This window comes from Psammomys obesus, unplaced genomic scaffold (assembly GCF_907164565.1).
Source record: "Psammomys obesus unplaced genomic scaffold, mPsaObe1.curated_primary_1811, whole genome shotgun sequence".
Classification (NCBI taxonomy): domain Eukaryota; kingdom Metazoa; phylum Chordata; class Mammalia; order Rodentia; family Muridae; genus Psammomys; species Psammomys obesus.
In genome coordinates, this window is record NW_026585689.1 from 3318933 (window position 1) to 3335541 (window position 16609).

The following is a 16609-nucleotide window of genomic DNA, read 5'->3' on the forward strand; positions in this document are numbered from 1 at the left end:
AATAGAGCAAAATGATTTCATCGGGCCTCTGAGCAGTTCTTTTGGAATGAGAATGAAAATGATACCCTTTGCTAAAAGATAATTTGGGATATTTCTAAATCCCCAGCTTTAGCAATGATTCTGAGTGTGGCCTTGAAGCCGTCTCCTTAATTCCAGTTAAAGACTTTGGCTTTTTGCTTTAGCTGTGGGCTTTAATTTGTGTGCTTATGTGTGGATTGACTAGTGGGGAGTCTGAATGAAACTTTTGACAAGCAGCTAATCTCCAAGATGAAGCTGTGCTTGGCAGTTTTGTGTTGCCTCCCAGTGGGACAGATAGGAAACTTCTACCTTCATCTGTGCTGTGTGCTGGAACCCTTCTCAGGCTGCTACACTGTGTGGACACTGAGGCATGATGTGATATCACAGGTTCCCTTAGATCCTCAACAGAAGTTTAAATTAACACTAATGATTTGTTATTGTACTGTAATAAGCTCTGAAAATAGTTTACACATCGGGGCTTAGTGATCAGATAGTCTATGTCCTGACCATGGTGAATGAAGGACCCATTTTTGTGTGTGTGTGTGTAAGGGAAAAATTAAATTTAGAGATTTGGCTCTTGATGACATTAGATATCTCCTGAATATTTTGAACTATGAAAGAGAGATGTCCTTGGTATTATACCAACTTTCTAGTGACGGAGTTAATACGGTCTTCCTACAGGTCAGGAACCTGACTGAGGAGGTGCACTCTCTCAATGAGGAAGTCAGCAAACTTACCAGAGCACTGAAGGATGCTCAGGAGGCCCAGCAGCAGACTCAGGAGCATCTGCACAGAGAGGAAGAGAAACTCAGCAACATGAGCAAAGCCAATCTGAAGCTGGGCCAGCAAATTGATGCGGTGAGCAGCAGTGGGCTGGCTGGCTGGCTGGCTGGCAGTCTGTCTTCATACATATATCTCTAATTTTTGCTTAGTTAATTTATCCTAAGAGTTCCATGAAAACCCAGTAACACAGTGAACTTTTTTACTTTTTATTTTTCATAATTCATTTACTTCATATTCTGATTATAACCTCCTCCCTCCCTCTTTCCCCCAGCCTCCTCCTCTAGTCCACTGGAAGGGTGAGTCCTTCTTACCTACCATCTGACCCTAACCTATCAAGTCTCATCAGAACTGCCTGCATCCTCTTCCTCTGTAGCCTGGCAAGGCCATCCCACCAGGGGGAAGTGACCAAAGAACAGGCAACTGAGTTCATGTTAGAGACTGCTCTTCTCTCTTACTGGGGAATCCACATGGAGACTGAGCTGAGCAGGGGGTCTAGATCCTTTCCATGCATGGTTCTTGGTTGGTGCATCAATCTCTGCAGGCTACCCCTGGGTCCAGAATTTTTTTGGCTTGTGGAGCTCCTGTCCACTTCGGGTCCTTCTTTCCCCCTCTTCTTCCATAAGACTCCCTGTGCTCTGCCCAAAGTCTGGCCATGAGTCTCAGCATCTGTTTTGATCCCCTGCTGGGTAGAGTCTTTTAAAGGACATTTATGGTAGGTTTCAATCCTGTTCCCTCTCTTCTACCACTTCTGGTATCTATCCTGTTTGCCCTTCTGAATGAGAATTAAGCATCCTCCCTAAGGTCTCCCTTGTTATTTAGCTTCTTCAGGTCTGTTTTGTAGTATGGTTATTCTATATTATATGGCTAATATCTGTGTATAAATGAATATATACCGTGCATGTCTTTCTGTTTCTGGGTTATCTCACTAAGGATCTTTTCTAGTTTCATCCATTTGCCTGCAAATTTCATGATTTCCTTGTTTTTAATTGCTGAGTAGAATTCCATTGTGTAAATGTATCACAATTTCTGTATCCATTCCTCAGCTGAGGGACATCTGGGTTGTTTCCAGCTTCTGGCTACTACAAATAAAGCTGCTACGAACATGGTTGAGCAAATGTCCTTCTAGTATACTTGAGCATCTTTTGGATATATACCTAGGAGTTCTATAGCTGGATCTTGAGGTGGCACTATTCCTAATTGTCTGAGAAAGTGCCAAACTGATTTCCAAAGTGGTTGTACAAGTTTACATTCCCACCAGCAATGGAGAAGGGGTCCCTTTTCTCCACAACCTCTCCAGCATGTGTTGTCACTTGAGTTTTTGATCTTAGCCATTCTGATGGTGTAAGATGGAATCTCAGAGTCATTTTAATTTGCATTTCTCTGATGACTAAGGATGTTGAGCATTTCTTTAAGTGTTTCTCCACCATTCGATATTCCTCTTTTAAGAATTCTGTTTAGCTCTGTATATCATTTTAATTGGATAATTTATTTGTTGGTGTTTAATTTCTTGAGTCCTTTATATATTCTGTATGTTAGCCCTCTGCTGGATATAGGGTTGGTAAAGACCTTTTCCCAGTCTGTAGGCTGTCGTTTGGTCTGTTGACAGTGTTCTTTGCTTTACAGAAGCTTTTCAGTTTCATGAGGTCCCATTTATTAATTAATCATTGATCCTAGAGCCTGAGCTGTTGGTGTTTTGTTCAGAAAGTTGTCTCCTGTGCCAATGAGTTCTAGGCTCTTCCCACTTTTTCTTCTAACAGATTTAGTATGTCTGGTTTTATGTTGAGGTCTTTGATCCACTTGGACTTTAGTTTAGTGCAGGGTGATAAATATGGATCTATTTGCATTTTTCTACCTGTAGACATCCAGTTAGACCAGCACATTTGTTGAAGATACTATCTTTTTTTCATTGTGTGGTTTTGGCTTCTTTGTCAAAAATGACCTATCCATAGGTGTGTGGGTTTATTTCTGAGTCTTCAATTTGATTCCATTGCCCCACCATTCTGTTTCTATGCCAGTGTCATGCATCTTTTATTACTGTTGCTCTATAGTACAGCTTTTTAAAAAAACACCTACCTTCAAGAAACAACCCTCTGTACAGAATTTAAATTTCATATATTTTTAGTAGTTATGAAAAATCGTTAAAACTGACCAACAAACAAATGTAATATTTTAATTGTTTCTTAGCTTCCCACTAAACCAAATTCTCTATCACTGTTATCAACATGAACCCAAAGAGAGCTAGAATGTTCTAAGTAGTTCTGTAGAACATTAGAATATAACAATCATTATGGGCTAGAAGTATAAAGGGGAAACATAAAGGGGTAGGGGGCAAAACATCATGCTCTATGAGTCCCAGGTAGGTTGTGAATATTCATGGACGCTTACCCAGAGACTGATTGATGCTGAAGTCTTTTGAAGAAGTACCTATGATTAAATAAGACATATCAACCCAGGACATGAGCTTCCAGGTGAAGAAGTGAGCCAACTTTCCCAGGAAGCAATCAAATGGGCAAATTGGCCACTCACTATTGGTTACCATGTTAGGAAAGATCTTATCATTTATAATCTGTAGAACGTTCATCCATCTTTGATTTCTCTTTGTTTGTTTTTGTAATTTACTGATGTGTGTAATTTTTATTTAACTCTTTAAACTTAAAAATTATGTTTAATAGCCAGGCACAGTGGCACACACCTGCAATCCCAGCACTTGGGGAGGCAGAGGCAGGTGGATCAATGTCAGTTCGAGGCCAGCCTGGTCTACAAAGGAGGTCGAGCACAGCCAAGGCTACCCAGAGAATCCCTGTCACAAACAAACAAACAAACAAACAAACAAACAAACAAACAAACAAACATATGTTTACTGATTGATTGATTTGGTGGTAGTGTGTGGCGGTGTACAGTCAAGCATGGTGCACATGTACAGGTCAGACTGTAACTTATGAGAGTTGATTTTTTTCCTTCTAGCTCATGGATCCTGAGGATCAAACTCAGGTCTTCAGACTCATACTTCTATGCATAATTTATAGAATTTTTTTCTCATATTTTTCTTTTTTCTGAAAGAAAGTAGTTAATGTAAACACGTCCTATTAGCTAAGATATAAACTCTTTTATTTGGATAAGCAGTCTTCTTCTTCTTCTTCTTTTTTTTTTTTTTTTGCCAGCTGGAAGTTGACCTTGAACGGGAGAGGAAAGCCAGAATGAAGGGTGAGAGGGAGCAGCGCAAGCTGGAGGGCGAATTAAAGATGAACCAGGAGGGCATGGAGAACCTGGAGAGCAGCCGGCAGCAGCTGGCAGAGCAGCTGAGGAAGTGAGCATCGTTCAACTGTCAAGGGATTCTGGGAAAAATCTCTGTATGGGGAGAAGCAGTGCTCTCATGTCAGCGTCAGGTTTCTAGGCCAGATATCACAAGACCCGAGATGGTGACTAGAAGCTTGGGAAAGGGATATTTTTTTTGTTAGACAGACTCTATTACACAGTTGCAAAAATAGAGTAAAGACACAATCTAGAGGACATAATAAAAGCGTCCACTTAGAAGATGAGAATGTTGGAAGGAATAAGGCATATGAGAGGTGAATTATGAAAATATGAGTCTATATAAAGTGGCCTATTTCTTATACTTATGATAAAACCAACAGCAACATGAACACAGCAGAAACCTGACTGTTTTTATGAAGCCTCGAAAACTGTATGGCCACTTAAATAATATTTTTTTCTTTGTCAGATACACCTTCATTAATATTTATGTTGGGTATATATTTTTTTTGCAAAATATATAAACATTGATTCTTAAAACCTAAAGTCATACTTACATGAAGGGACAAAATTTACGAAAAGTTTCCATCAGTTTCCTCGCATTCTTTGCACCCATGTGGATCTGGTGGGAAGGTGGCCTCCTGTTTAGAACTGCTGGCTGGTGAAATACAGTTTAACATTTTGTATCTTTTGTCTTTTGTTTGCTAGAGTTTTTTTTTTTAATAATGCTTAAAGATTTAGATTCTACTAAATAAAAGAAGCAAAAGTGAGTTCCAAAAGCAAGGTTAAAACTGAGAACATACCAAAGTTGGGGTCCATAGTTTAAAAAAAAATAGGCAAGGGAGCAACTTTGAGATTCTGACTTTCTTTGCCTGCATGCCTTGGCCTCAAGCATGCTCCTACTTTATTACACTTTACATGTATCTGGGGTAACCTTAACAATGTAATGGAATAGCATGCTAGGAGATGATGACAGGGTTCCCTTTTCAGTCAGTGCTGAAAATTGTGTCAGTCTGGCAAACTGAAGATTAGACTCCATGCCTTAGCAGGCTGTAGGCCAGAGTTTGGAAATGTTGACTATGGGTTATAGGCTTATTGTAAAGCAAGCTCTGTGCAGAAAAAGTGTAGAAGCATGTCCCTTATATTATTTGGGTCAGATTATGCTATATATCTATACATAAAATTCATACAATAATGCAGATTCTACAATAGAGAAAATGAAAATATTTTTACTATTTCCATGCACACTCGTGAGCACGCACACATGCACACACACCATTTGTTGAGTACTTAAGTTTAGAAGGATGCATACCAAACATGTGATCATGGTTTTTGAGAGAGAGAACAAGGATTGTGTAACAATCATGAAGACTTCAGGGGCAGAGGTAATGGTTGTAGTTTTACAGTAAAAATGCATATGCTACTCTATAATTCTAAAGTATTTAAATATGTGTTATTATTCTGATAGATTGTCTTCGTCACATTTTTCTAAACAGGAAAGAACGAGAAATGGGTCAGATGAATTCAAAGGTGGAGAATGAGAAGGACCGGGTGTCTCAGCTTCAGAAGATGGTGAAAGAGCTTCAGGTAACCAATTATCAGACAACTCTGTACAGCAGCATTTAGAGCCATGAGTGATGGGTGGCACTCCCACAACCCGTGCCTGTAGCCAGCTGTAGGAAGAGGGAGTAAAGGGCAGCAGTTAAGAAGGTAAATGGAATCCCACAAATGTGTGACCCCGGAGGGGTAATTCCTTCTTAAGCTTAAATTCCTTTCTCCTGAGAATAATAACAAGTAGCTTGTTCTTTGAACTTTTGCTGTGGACTAGGAATTGTGCTAAATCTAGAGTGCATAATTTTTAACACATTAATCTTGACACCACTGAGCTCAAATTATTAAATGCAACAATATGTTTATGTGGGAAGAACAGTACATGACCCGCTGTGTCACTAGTTTAGTGTTCTAACATTTATGGTTAGAAAGCAATTAATTTAAAATTCAGCAGACGATATAGCTATTCATAAACCCAAAGCATTATTTCATAGTGGATGGCAATTTGGAAGTTTTAGACTAAGTGGCTATTTTGCACTGCATCACCATGTTAGAAGGCAATTAAAAGCACTATTATGGCTATACACATATGCATACATGGTGTTGCGCATACATCCATATAGATGTTTTTGTTGTTGTTGCATTAACATCTCAATGATGCCCCATGTTGGTGCTTATCTTCTGGAATAGTTTAAGCCCAATAAGAAAATTAGTCTCATTCCTTGTGAATGTGCTTTATTTTCAGAAACAACATTAAGCATCATGCTTTCTGAACTTATCTTCAAAGGACACTTGACTTTACCCAAAATAAAACAACACTTGCAATTTATCCAAAAGAAAAAGTTTTGTGCCTAATGACTCTCTAAAGATTACTTATGTGGAAGTTCGCCGATGTTTCTGAACCAAGCACAGTATTATTTAGTATTATTTGAGATAAATATTTCAGATTCAATAACCAGTTGTCAGGAACCACATTTACTCGTAGGTAGAAATTAAAATGTTTTAAGCACATATCCCAAGATACCTTGTATACAAAACTGGTGGACTAAGCTGGCATAGACCTAGAGAAATACCTTTCCTTTTTTCATCCTTAATATCCTCATCCTAGCCCGCTCCCTCCTGTCCTCTCAGTTCCACCCCACACCTTTATTCTCCCCCTCCCATCACCTTCCTCCCAGAGAAGGGGAGGTCCCCAGTTAATACCAGGTCACTGGAATCTGAAGTCACTGCAGGACTAACTAAGCACGTCTTCTCCCACCAAGGAGTGACAAGGCAGCCCAGCTAGGGGAAGGTGACCCAGTTGTAGGTAACAAATTCAGACAGCCCCTACTCCTATTGTTAGAGGACCCACATGACAACCAAGCTGCATACTTGCTCATATGTATAGGGGGCCTAGGTTCTGTTCATGTAAGCTCTTTGGTTGGTGGCTCAGTCTCTGTCAGTCCTGACAGACCCAGGTTAACTTATTCTGTAGATCTTCTTCTGGTGTCTTTGACCCCTCCATCTCCCTCTATCCTTCCTCCCACTCTTCCACAGCACTCCCCGAGCTTTGCCCATTTCTTGGCCTTGGGTCTCTGCATCTGTCTCCATCAGCTGCCAGACAAAGGCTGTCAGAAGACAGATATGCTAGGCTCCTGTCAGCAAGCATAGCAGAGTATCATTAATAGTGACAGTGATTGGCCTTGGGTCTCAGGCTGGGCCAGTCACTGCTTTGCCATTCTCTGTTCCATCTTTGCCCCTATACTTCTTGTAGACAAGACACATTTTGGGTAGAAGCTTTTTGTGTGTGTGTGGGTTGGTGTCCCCATCCCTCCACTGGCTACAGGAAGTGCCAATTTAATGCTCCTTAACGCCCATTGCATAACTTTCTTTAGGCCATTTTATTTAATTTAAAGGAAACACTTTTACATAGTCTTTCCTTCTCCCCTAACCCTTGCCTAATTTCTTAAGACATTATCAGTGAACATCATTGGCTTCACTGCAATGAAGACAATGACTCTATGAAGATTACCAGAACTTTTCATCTCTGCACTGGAGGGTCTGGAGTTCTGAGTCTTCTATCAAAACTTTCCTTTTGCTAATAACCCTGCCTGTGCTAGTATCTCAGATCACTGTTAACTTCAGTAAGTTAACTTAGTAAGGACTACTAAAGGTAACATGACTACTACTAATGGTAACCTCCACCAGTTCCCATTCGCCACTGCAAATCTACTACTTGGAATCTGAAGACAAAGAAGCCAGTTGACCAACTTCACCCGACATGAGTAGCTACTGTTTCTTAAGGGCAAGTTGCTTGAATTGGGTGTTTGTTCTGTGGACAGAATTTTGAAGTCTGTAATTATTAAGATGGATAAGCAAATAGAAAGGTTTTTTTTGGCACATATGAGCCACTTTGCCATGTTTTTATAAGCTTCCTTTAAAATTTGTTCTTGACACATGAAAGTAGTTCTTTTTTTAAGTGTTATTTTTATGAGAAGCCTGTTTCTTTTTTATTGAAAATAGATTATTTATCCGATATATTCTGATCAGTTTCCCTTTCTCCCTGATCCTTTCTATAGCCTTACCCACGTAAATGTATACCTTTTCTTTCTTTTTTTTTTTTTTTTGAGAGGGGGCTCTTTTGGTAAGACTCTCTCTTCATGTGTATAATTTAATGATGTTGTCTATACTGTAAGGCTGGGGGATACAGAAGAACTGAAAATTGTAATTATGCTTCTTGGTATTGATTTGGAGAAAAAAAATTACTTAATTTCTGGTGTTCAATTTCCTTTAGTTATAAATTAGGAATGAAAAATTTTCATGTTTGTCTTTTAAGTTGAGACCGAAATGAATGTAATAGCCTTGTTGCATATAGAAATATGTAACAAGTAATTATTGCATGTCAAAATCATTTATTCTTCCAGACTCATATACTAAACCTGAAAGAGGAACTTGAAAATGAAAGGACCACTAGAGCTAAGGTGGAAAGAGAGAGAGCTGAGCTCACCCAAGACCTAGAAGATCTGAGTGAGAGGCTGGAGGAGGCAGGGGGCACCAGTCTGACTCAGATGGAGATAACGAAGCAACAGGAAGCCAGATTTCAGAAGCTTCATCATGACATGGAAGAGACCACACGGTACTTTGAGGCAACCTCTGCCTCTTTGAAAAAGAGACACGCAGAGACCCTCGCTGAGCTTGAGGGCCAAGTAGAACACTTACAGCATATCAGGCAGGTGCTAGAGCAAGACAAGAGTGACCTCCAGCTACAAGTGGATGACCTCCTGACCCGTGCTGATCAGATGGCCAGAGCTAAGGTAGACTTTTCTAAGCCTCCCTACAGACATCTCGATATGGAAGTAGCAGGGGAGGGGGAAGCAGAGAAGCATTAGAATGAGACTAGAAATGTTTGCTAATGAAAGGAACAAGTTTTTCTTTTGCAATATTGGGGGCATTGAACCTTGTCTTTCACGCAGGAAGGAAGTACTCCAATGCTGAATTATAGGTTCAGCCATCTTGATATTTTCTAAATTTTGAGACAGGGCCTCATCAAGTTTCCCTGGACTGACTAAACAAACTCTGTAGTTCAGAAGGGCTTTGAAATTGCAACAGTTCTAAAGTCATGGTGGGTGCCCTTCCCAGGTAGCTTTACTGAGCTTTATAATTGTGCAGAATGGAAATTCACAGCTGCAGCAAAGCCCTTGCAATTCTTTCAGTACTTCAAAGCTCTCCAAAACACACTTTAAATTTAAAGTGTATATCATGACATCCCCATTCTTCTTGTACTTTATGTGCCTATATTGTTAACAATGTGTGGCTATCAGCAATGAGTGCCTGTTGAATTGTTGGTTTGAATCACATATGGGATGGGAGAAGATAAGAACATTGGCATGCAAGCAGCAGGCAATGTAAAGTCTACATACCACATAGCTCATCAACATCCTATGTCACTTCTGCTCACATAGATAATGAGAGTACAAACTGCAATTAATTCTCAAGTAGTTACCCCACTCCAATCTTGCATTTACTCCTCTCTGAGGACCTTGAGAGTCAAAATAACTTGCACAAACTTTGTGACTAGGCTGGTTACTTAAATCAGGGAGAAGTAGAAAGACTAACATATCCCTTCCTCTAAGCATGAAAAGCCAATTCAGAGAAGCTAAACTTTGAAAATGAAATGTTAGTAGCATTGTCAAGCCTCAACCCTCTTGATAAGGGGTACAGTTTCTTAAGAAGATTTTGTACTAAGCTGTTGGAGCTCAAATCTGTCTGTTCTCTTTTGTGAACCTTGCTCATCCCTCCAGATTTCCTTCTACACGTGTTTCCTCCCTAGCCATCTTTTCCCCTTCTAATAAATTTAAACTTTATTCCACACATCATGAATCTGAGATCAAGCAGAAAATTTACCCCCGAGAAACATATTTTAGTGAAAGAGAAAGCTAAATATTTATTATAGCAACATGAAATGATTTTATCTGGTACTACACTGGTTTGTGACATACTGCCTTCTCTAGAAGACTGTAGAATTCTAGAGAGACTCCCAAAATTTAGGGAGTTGCATTTGAATCTGAGAAGATTTATTTTTTTTTCAATGTGCTTAATTTAAAGGATACATTTTCCTGATGCTGGCTGTGTTTTTCATTCCAGAAACAGAAGAAATCATATAGGTCCCAGAACAGAGCATCACCACCGTCCCTTTGTAACTTAGTAATTATAGTAACTATGTAATTTAGTGTGGACTTTTTCTGCTAAGACAAACCCTTCTTTTGCAAATCACAGGCAAATGCTGAGAAAGTCTGTGGTCAGTACGAAAGGCGCTTGAGTGAAGCAAACGCTAAACTGGATGAGGTGACTCAGCTGGCAAATGACCTGACAGCACAGAAGGCAATGCTACAGAGCGAGAGTGGTGAGTGGACATGCTACTGCCTCCCCTGGAATCATTCTCCAACCCAAGAGGCTCATACTCACTGCTAAAGATCAGGTGGTTTTTTTTGGCGGGAGGGAGTGCTTTCTTCTGTGTCTAGAAATGGCTCATTGTCCTGGTTTACCTGTATGGGACCTCTTAGGCCTTCCCTTAATATAAACAGTATTTGGGTAGGAGTCCTTGTGGTGGTCCTGAAAGTCAATAGGCAGGCATGGCAATCACTGAGAAGGACAATGATTAATTTATACTGTGAAATCTTTCCCTAGGTGAGTGCTTTAAAAAATTGGAAGAAAAGGAAGCTCTGATAAGCCAGCTTTCCAGGGAAAAGAGCAACTTCACTCGGCAGATTGAAGAACTGAGAGGGCAACTAGAGGAGGAGACTAGGGTAATGTGACAATCATTTTTTCTCCAGTCACATGGTATTTGTTTAAAACAGCAACAAAATAATGCTTGGCCGGTGAGCCTCAGTATTTTCTCTTGAGAAAGATAAAGGGACAAGCACTCTAGTTGTAGTGGGCAAAGTCAAAGGTTAGTCCTTCTTTGTGCCAGGAAGACCTCTGATAACTAAAGAATTCTCTTTATCATTAAAATTATATCTGTAGTTCATCAGATTTAGGACAAGAGAAGTGTGTGTTTCTACCACAGTTCTTACTTGAACTGAAGGTCGTCAAGGGTCAAGCATTTAATTGTCCACCAAGCAGTGGTATATTTCCAGTGAGTTTCACCATATGGATGTGTAAGAATTTACTATTTTTTTTCTGATTGTTTTATATATTCTTTATTCCTTCCCATCTCTCTTTTGGTTTACATTTACGGTTTAGTGATTTTCTGTCATGATAAAGTTTGATTCTTCTTTTATCATTATTTATACAGTTGCGTTACAGGTTTCTATTATATGTACATGCCACATTATTTTTCCCTGGGAATAAGTAAAGAAACATCTCTTCACCATAGATAGAGAGGGTACCAACATATCAAAGAAAAGATTTCTTCCAGGTCCGGTATGGTAGACCAATGAGTTTATTGGGATTACCCACAGGAACGTGGGTGACTGGAAGATACTACCAGAAAGACCCCTGGGAGACTTCTGGGTGACTACACGACTGAAGACTCCCAATGCATGAAGCACTCACAAAAAGCTGTACCATTGAAAAATCCTACCTCTACACACCAAAAACTCCCCACCTCGAGTCATCTTTCCACCTTCTTTATAACCTTGAGAAGGAGACGAGTATTGTGAGGCTCTCACAAATGGGATCATGGCCCCTGCCATTCTGCCAAGCCTCATAAGCCCGTGGGCCTTTACGCTCTCTCTTTCTCCAACATAATGTTAATATGCCTGGTCTCTAGAGAGGCTCCTGGCAGTGATTATAGCTCCTCTGCTCCAAGATGGCAGCAGTCATGTTCTATCCAGACAAAGCAACCTTATAACAGTGTATGTGTTCCTTTATAATGGTACTTACTGCCCTTAACTGTGTGGATTTGCACTTTTCCTTCCATCCTCTATGCTTCTTATGAAACCAGTCTCACTCACAATGGTGAGTCCCGGATTGTCTTTATTTCTCTTTCATTGTTGAATGATACTTTTCTCTTAGAACTTGATTATGCCCTCCTGGCTTGGAAAGTTTCTGCCCAGATCTGCTGTTAGTTTTTTTGGAGTTCCTTTACATGTGAATTAGTACTGCTTCTCTAGTTTTATAGCTCTCTCTTTGACTTGGATTTCTAACTTAGTTGAGTATAATATCATGGTGTAGACTTTTATTGGTCAAAACTATTTGGGGGTCTATCAGAACTCTTAGAACCTGGTGTCTGTTATCTTTATCTTTTCCAAGACTGGTGAGATTCCACAGATAATCTCGTATCCTCCACACCCTGTGCTTATGAAATTTCCACAGTTTGAATATTGTCAATGATATTGCATAAATCTTGTGCATTTTTTAAACTTCTATCCTCATTCTTACTGCTCTTTGTTCCCCTTCTAGGGATATGTGGCTGAGGATGCCATTAGGCATATACTCACAGACAGGCACCTGTCTAAGATGGTGGCCTTTGGTTTTTCTTTGTTTTTCAACTTTGTCAAAAAGACCTATGGTGATCTCCTGAGTATGATGTCATTTCATTAACCAAACAACCATTTAAGTGATAAAAAATGTTCCTTAAAATCAGCCAGGCGTGGTGGTGCATGCCTGTAATCCCAGCACTCAGGAAGCAGAGGCAGGCAGATCTTTGTGAGTTCGAGGCCAGCCTGGTCTACAGAGTGAATACAGGACAGCCAGAGCTATTACACAGAGAAACCTTGTCTCAAAAACAAAACAACAACAAAAACAACTTAAAAAAATCAACTCTGTCTTCCAACAAATACAGAAAGTACTATAATGCTATCATTTTCTAAATGTAAACATTAGAATTTTATTTTTTGATAAGTAGAATGAAAGGGATAGACTAAATCTTACTCTTCTGGTTTAAACAAAATCCGACTGATGTATTGTTAAATATAAATCATAGTACCTAAATAATAATGAGTGCTCCTTTATGTTTCCCAGTATATTCTAAGCATTTCTTCTACTGAAATTCACGCAGTCAGGCTGCCATTTCCTTAAATATAAATGTATTTCCTGTCTTAATGGCAGGTTATATAACTGTCCTTTTTGTCTTTTCCCAAAGTCTTTCCTTAGCATTTCCTTGCTGGGAAATGCTAAGGAAATGTTCAACTTGAATTTTATAGGTAGTGTTAGCTTTACTTGAAAAGAGTATGTCACTTCCAAAGATCACATTGCTAATGGTAAAACGTGCCTGTTTTTAAAAGTATGCCTTTTACAGTCTCAGAGTGCCCTGGCCCATGCCCTGCAGTCAGCCAAGCATGACTATGACCTTCTACGAGAACAGTATGAAGAAGAACAAGAGATCAAGGCTGAGCTGCACCAGGCTCTATCCAAAGGCAACAAGGAAACAGTGCAGTGGAGAACAAAGTATGAACATGATGCTATCCAGAGAACTGAAGACTTGGAGGAAGCCAAGTGAGTAGGTCAAGGCTTTCTCAACCTTCAATTGGTCACACATAAGAGAATGAGAGTAATGACAGTGTCTCCTCATCCTGTGTGTTTAACAAATCCTTCCAGAGTTTTTTTTTAATAAGTCCAAGACAAAAGATGAAACAGTTACTTCTGGAGAGAAGCATGTAGTCTAGAGGGGCTAAAATATTATAATATTTTATAATTGATTGAGACTACTAAAATGTCTTAGATAAAGAAAAAGGCGCTTTCTCAGAGCATAATAAAATCTTTCTAGAAGATTGGGACTTTGAGTTATGCTTTAAAAATTTTGGGTCACTAGCACTTGTAAACCTATACTTTATTTACTGCAACAAATGACTGATTTCGTTTATGTATGTGTGTCCATCATTAGAGGTACTTGGTCTTTGGTATAAGATTTGGAGACTATCAATTATTCTGTGGAGAAGGGACAACTGGAAACATGTTAACCTTTATTCTCATATATATTCTTTGTCTTATGGGACAAAGGCTCCTTTTAAAGAATTCATCCTTGGAACACTCCTAAAAATAGACTTTCAGCTTTATAGCTAATGACACACAATAGTTTAGAAAGCTATTCTCAGAATCTTTAAGAGCAAGGAAGCCAGATAGTCCAAGATCCAGCACCAAAGAGTAGAACTGACATGCTTATTGGCCTATGGATTGAGTGAATGTGTGTTTGAGAGAACATATAAAACTGACTCTACAGGTTACAGCCATTAAAGGTTTACTTAATAGAACAATATTTGATATCTTGGCAAATATCCAAGAATGACCAATACAATTCTTTTAGGCTTCAACCTGAAATAATGTTCAGTTCCTTACCTGAACTGTGAATGGGGATGTTGTGTACTTACAGAACAGCTGGTATGCTGTGTCCCAGCAGGAAACCAAATGAGCCACCTCCATCCACAGAAGCTCAAGAAGGGCATAGGAATGACAGATGCTAAAAATACCAACACTAGGGGTTTACAAAATCCTGGACCCCAGAAAAATGGAGCATTGACCAGAAACACCCCTTTATATCCAATCTGCCACTCAGTTCTAAATAAGCTTTTTTTATTTTTCTTTTTAGTGACTGAAAATTTCAATGGAAAGTTTCTACTTATCATTCTAGTTGACAGTTGTGTTTTTTTGTTAGGTAGAAAGAAAGGAAAGAATTAAGAATGCAGATAGATAATGTAAATAATGCATTTTAATCACACATTTGTTGTCATTGGTTTGGTGGTAGGTGACAAAGAAAAAATACTAGGTAGCATGGTAATATTTGAATAGTTTTGTTTTTATATTATTTGAATATTATATAAATATGCTTTTACTGTATCACACTTTTCCTCCTAATCACCCCAGGGAGGCAAACAGCTATAGAGAAGTGAGAAGTCCTGTGATTTTCAGCTGGAGAGTGAAAGATCCTCTCCTGAGCCTATTGCGTGGTTGTGCTCTGACAACAATGTTTTTAGTTTCTTAATCTCTCATATTTCTTTATAAAAGCTAGGCAGTTGAGTAAGTACATGTTGTTGGAAAGTTATGGCACAAAACAGTAGTAGTTGCTTTCAAACAAAGAGCAAATTATCAATGAAATGCTAGCAATTAGTGTGTCCAGTTTATGATAAAATTTCCCAGACAAATATATGTTAAATGTCTCCAGTGAAAACCCTCAGTCTTGGGACAACCAGCATAGTTAGTCACCCAAACCAGATCACTTTTATGGTGCCAGTCACTATAGGTGTAGTTAAAATACATATGATTTTAGCATCCTACTCTTTTAGGCTGGTGTAAGCACCAGAATTTCTTATGAGAAAGTGTGTCAATTTGCCTGCAAATTTCTTGATTAGAAAAGATCATCCTGAGTGAGGTAACCTAGAAGCAGAAAGACACTTATGATATACACTCACTTATAAGCACTTATTAAGCATATAATATAGGATAAACATACTAAAATTTACAGACTTAAGCTAAACAAGGAGGACCCTAGGGAGGATGCTTAATCCTCATTCAGAAGGGAAAACAGGATAGATACCGGAAGAAAGGGAACAGGGTGGGAACTTACCATAGATGTCCTCTGAAAGACTCTACCCAGCAGGGGATCAAAGCAGCTACAGAGACTCACAGCCAAACTTGGGGCAGAGCACAGGGAGTCTTAAGGAAGAAGAAAAGGAAGGAAAGGACTCTGAGAGGACAGGAACTCGACGAGGACACCAAGAAAGCCAAAAATTCTGGGCCCAGGGGGTGGGGGTGAGGCCTGTGTCAAAGACCAAAGACCATGGCTGGAGAGACCTAGACCACCTGCTCAAATGTAGCCCTTAGGCAGCTCAGTCTCCATATGGGAACCCTAGTAAGGGGAGCAGTGGCAGTCACCGGCATGAACTCAGTTGCCTGCTCTTTGATCACCTCCCCCTGGTGATTTGGCCTTGACAGGCCACAGAGGTAGAGGCTCCAGACAGTCTTGATGAGGCTTGATGGGATAGGGTCAGATAGTAGGAGAGGAGGCCTCCCTCTTTCAGTGAACTAGGGGACAGTGATGGGAAGGAAGAGGGAAGGAGGATGGGATCCAGAAGAGATGAGGGAGGGGGCTACAATTAGGATATAAAGTGAGTAAATTATATACAATAAAATAAAATAAAAAAGTACACTGAAGTGTGATGTTATAAAGCCAGAGAACAAGGAAGGAGCGGAGCTCAGGGCCTTCTAGATAACATGCACAGATAGATTGTTTTAGCATCCCACACACGGGGAGCCCTATCACACCGCTTTGGGGTTAGGGGCTAGTTGAGTGGTACAAATGGTGCAGCTGAATTTCTGTAGGACATGTAGGCAGGAAAACACAGTCCATGCACCGGACTTCCCAAGACCCTTACACTACATGGACAGAGGAAGTCCACACCACTGACCACATCCCTCTAATACGGAAGGTGTCGGGGAGGCTGAGACAGCAAAGTCTGTGAAAGGAGCCCTGCGGTAGGTGGATCTGGGCTGAACGCAAATATGGCCATTCAAGCCGCTAAGGAAGAGAAGAGGGAATTGTAAGATCTGGGAAGCACTCAGAAAGAGGCTGAGCTGGAGAGAACAAGAG

At 39.9% G+C, this 16609-nt stretch overlaps 1 protein-coding gene across 1 annotated transcript in view; it reads left to right on the forward strand.

The window, feature by feature from the left end:
- Positions 1 to 16609, forward strand: part of Myh15 (myosin heavy chain 15) — a 116271-nt gene that overhangs the window by 63644 nt on the left and 36018 nt on the right. Inside the window, exons 24-30 of the mRNA XM_055593174.1 lie at positions 700 to 876; positions 3963 to 4108; positions 5550 to 5640; positions 8508 to 8897; positions 10360 to 10486; positions 10771 to 10889; positions 13325 to 13521. Coding sequence (XP_055449149.1) covers positions 700 to 876; positions 3963 to 4108; positions 5550 to 5640; positions 8508 to 8897; positions 10360 to 10486; positions 10771 to 10889; positions 13325 to 13521 — 1247 coding nt within the window. The remainder of the gene's footprint in view (positions 1 to 699; positions 877 to 3962; positions 4109 to 5549; positions 5641 to 8507; positions 8898 to 10359; positions 10487 to 10770; positions 10890 to 13324; positions 13522 to 16609) is intronic.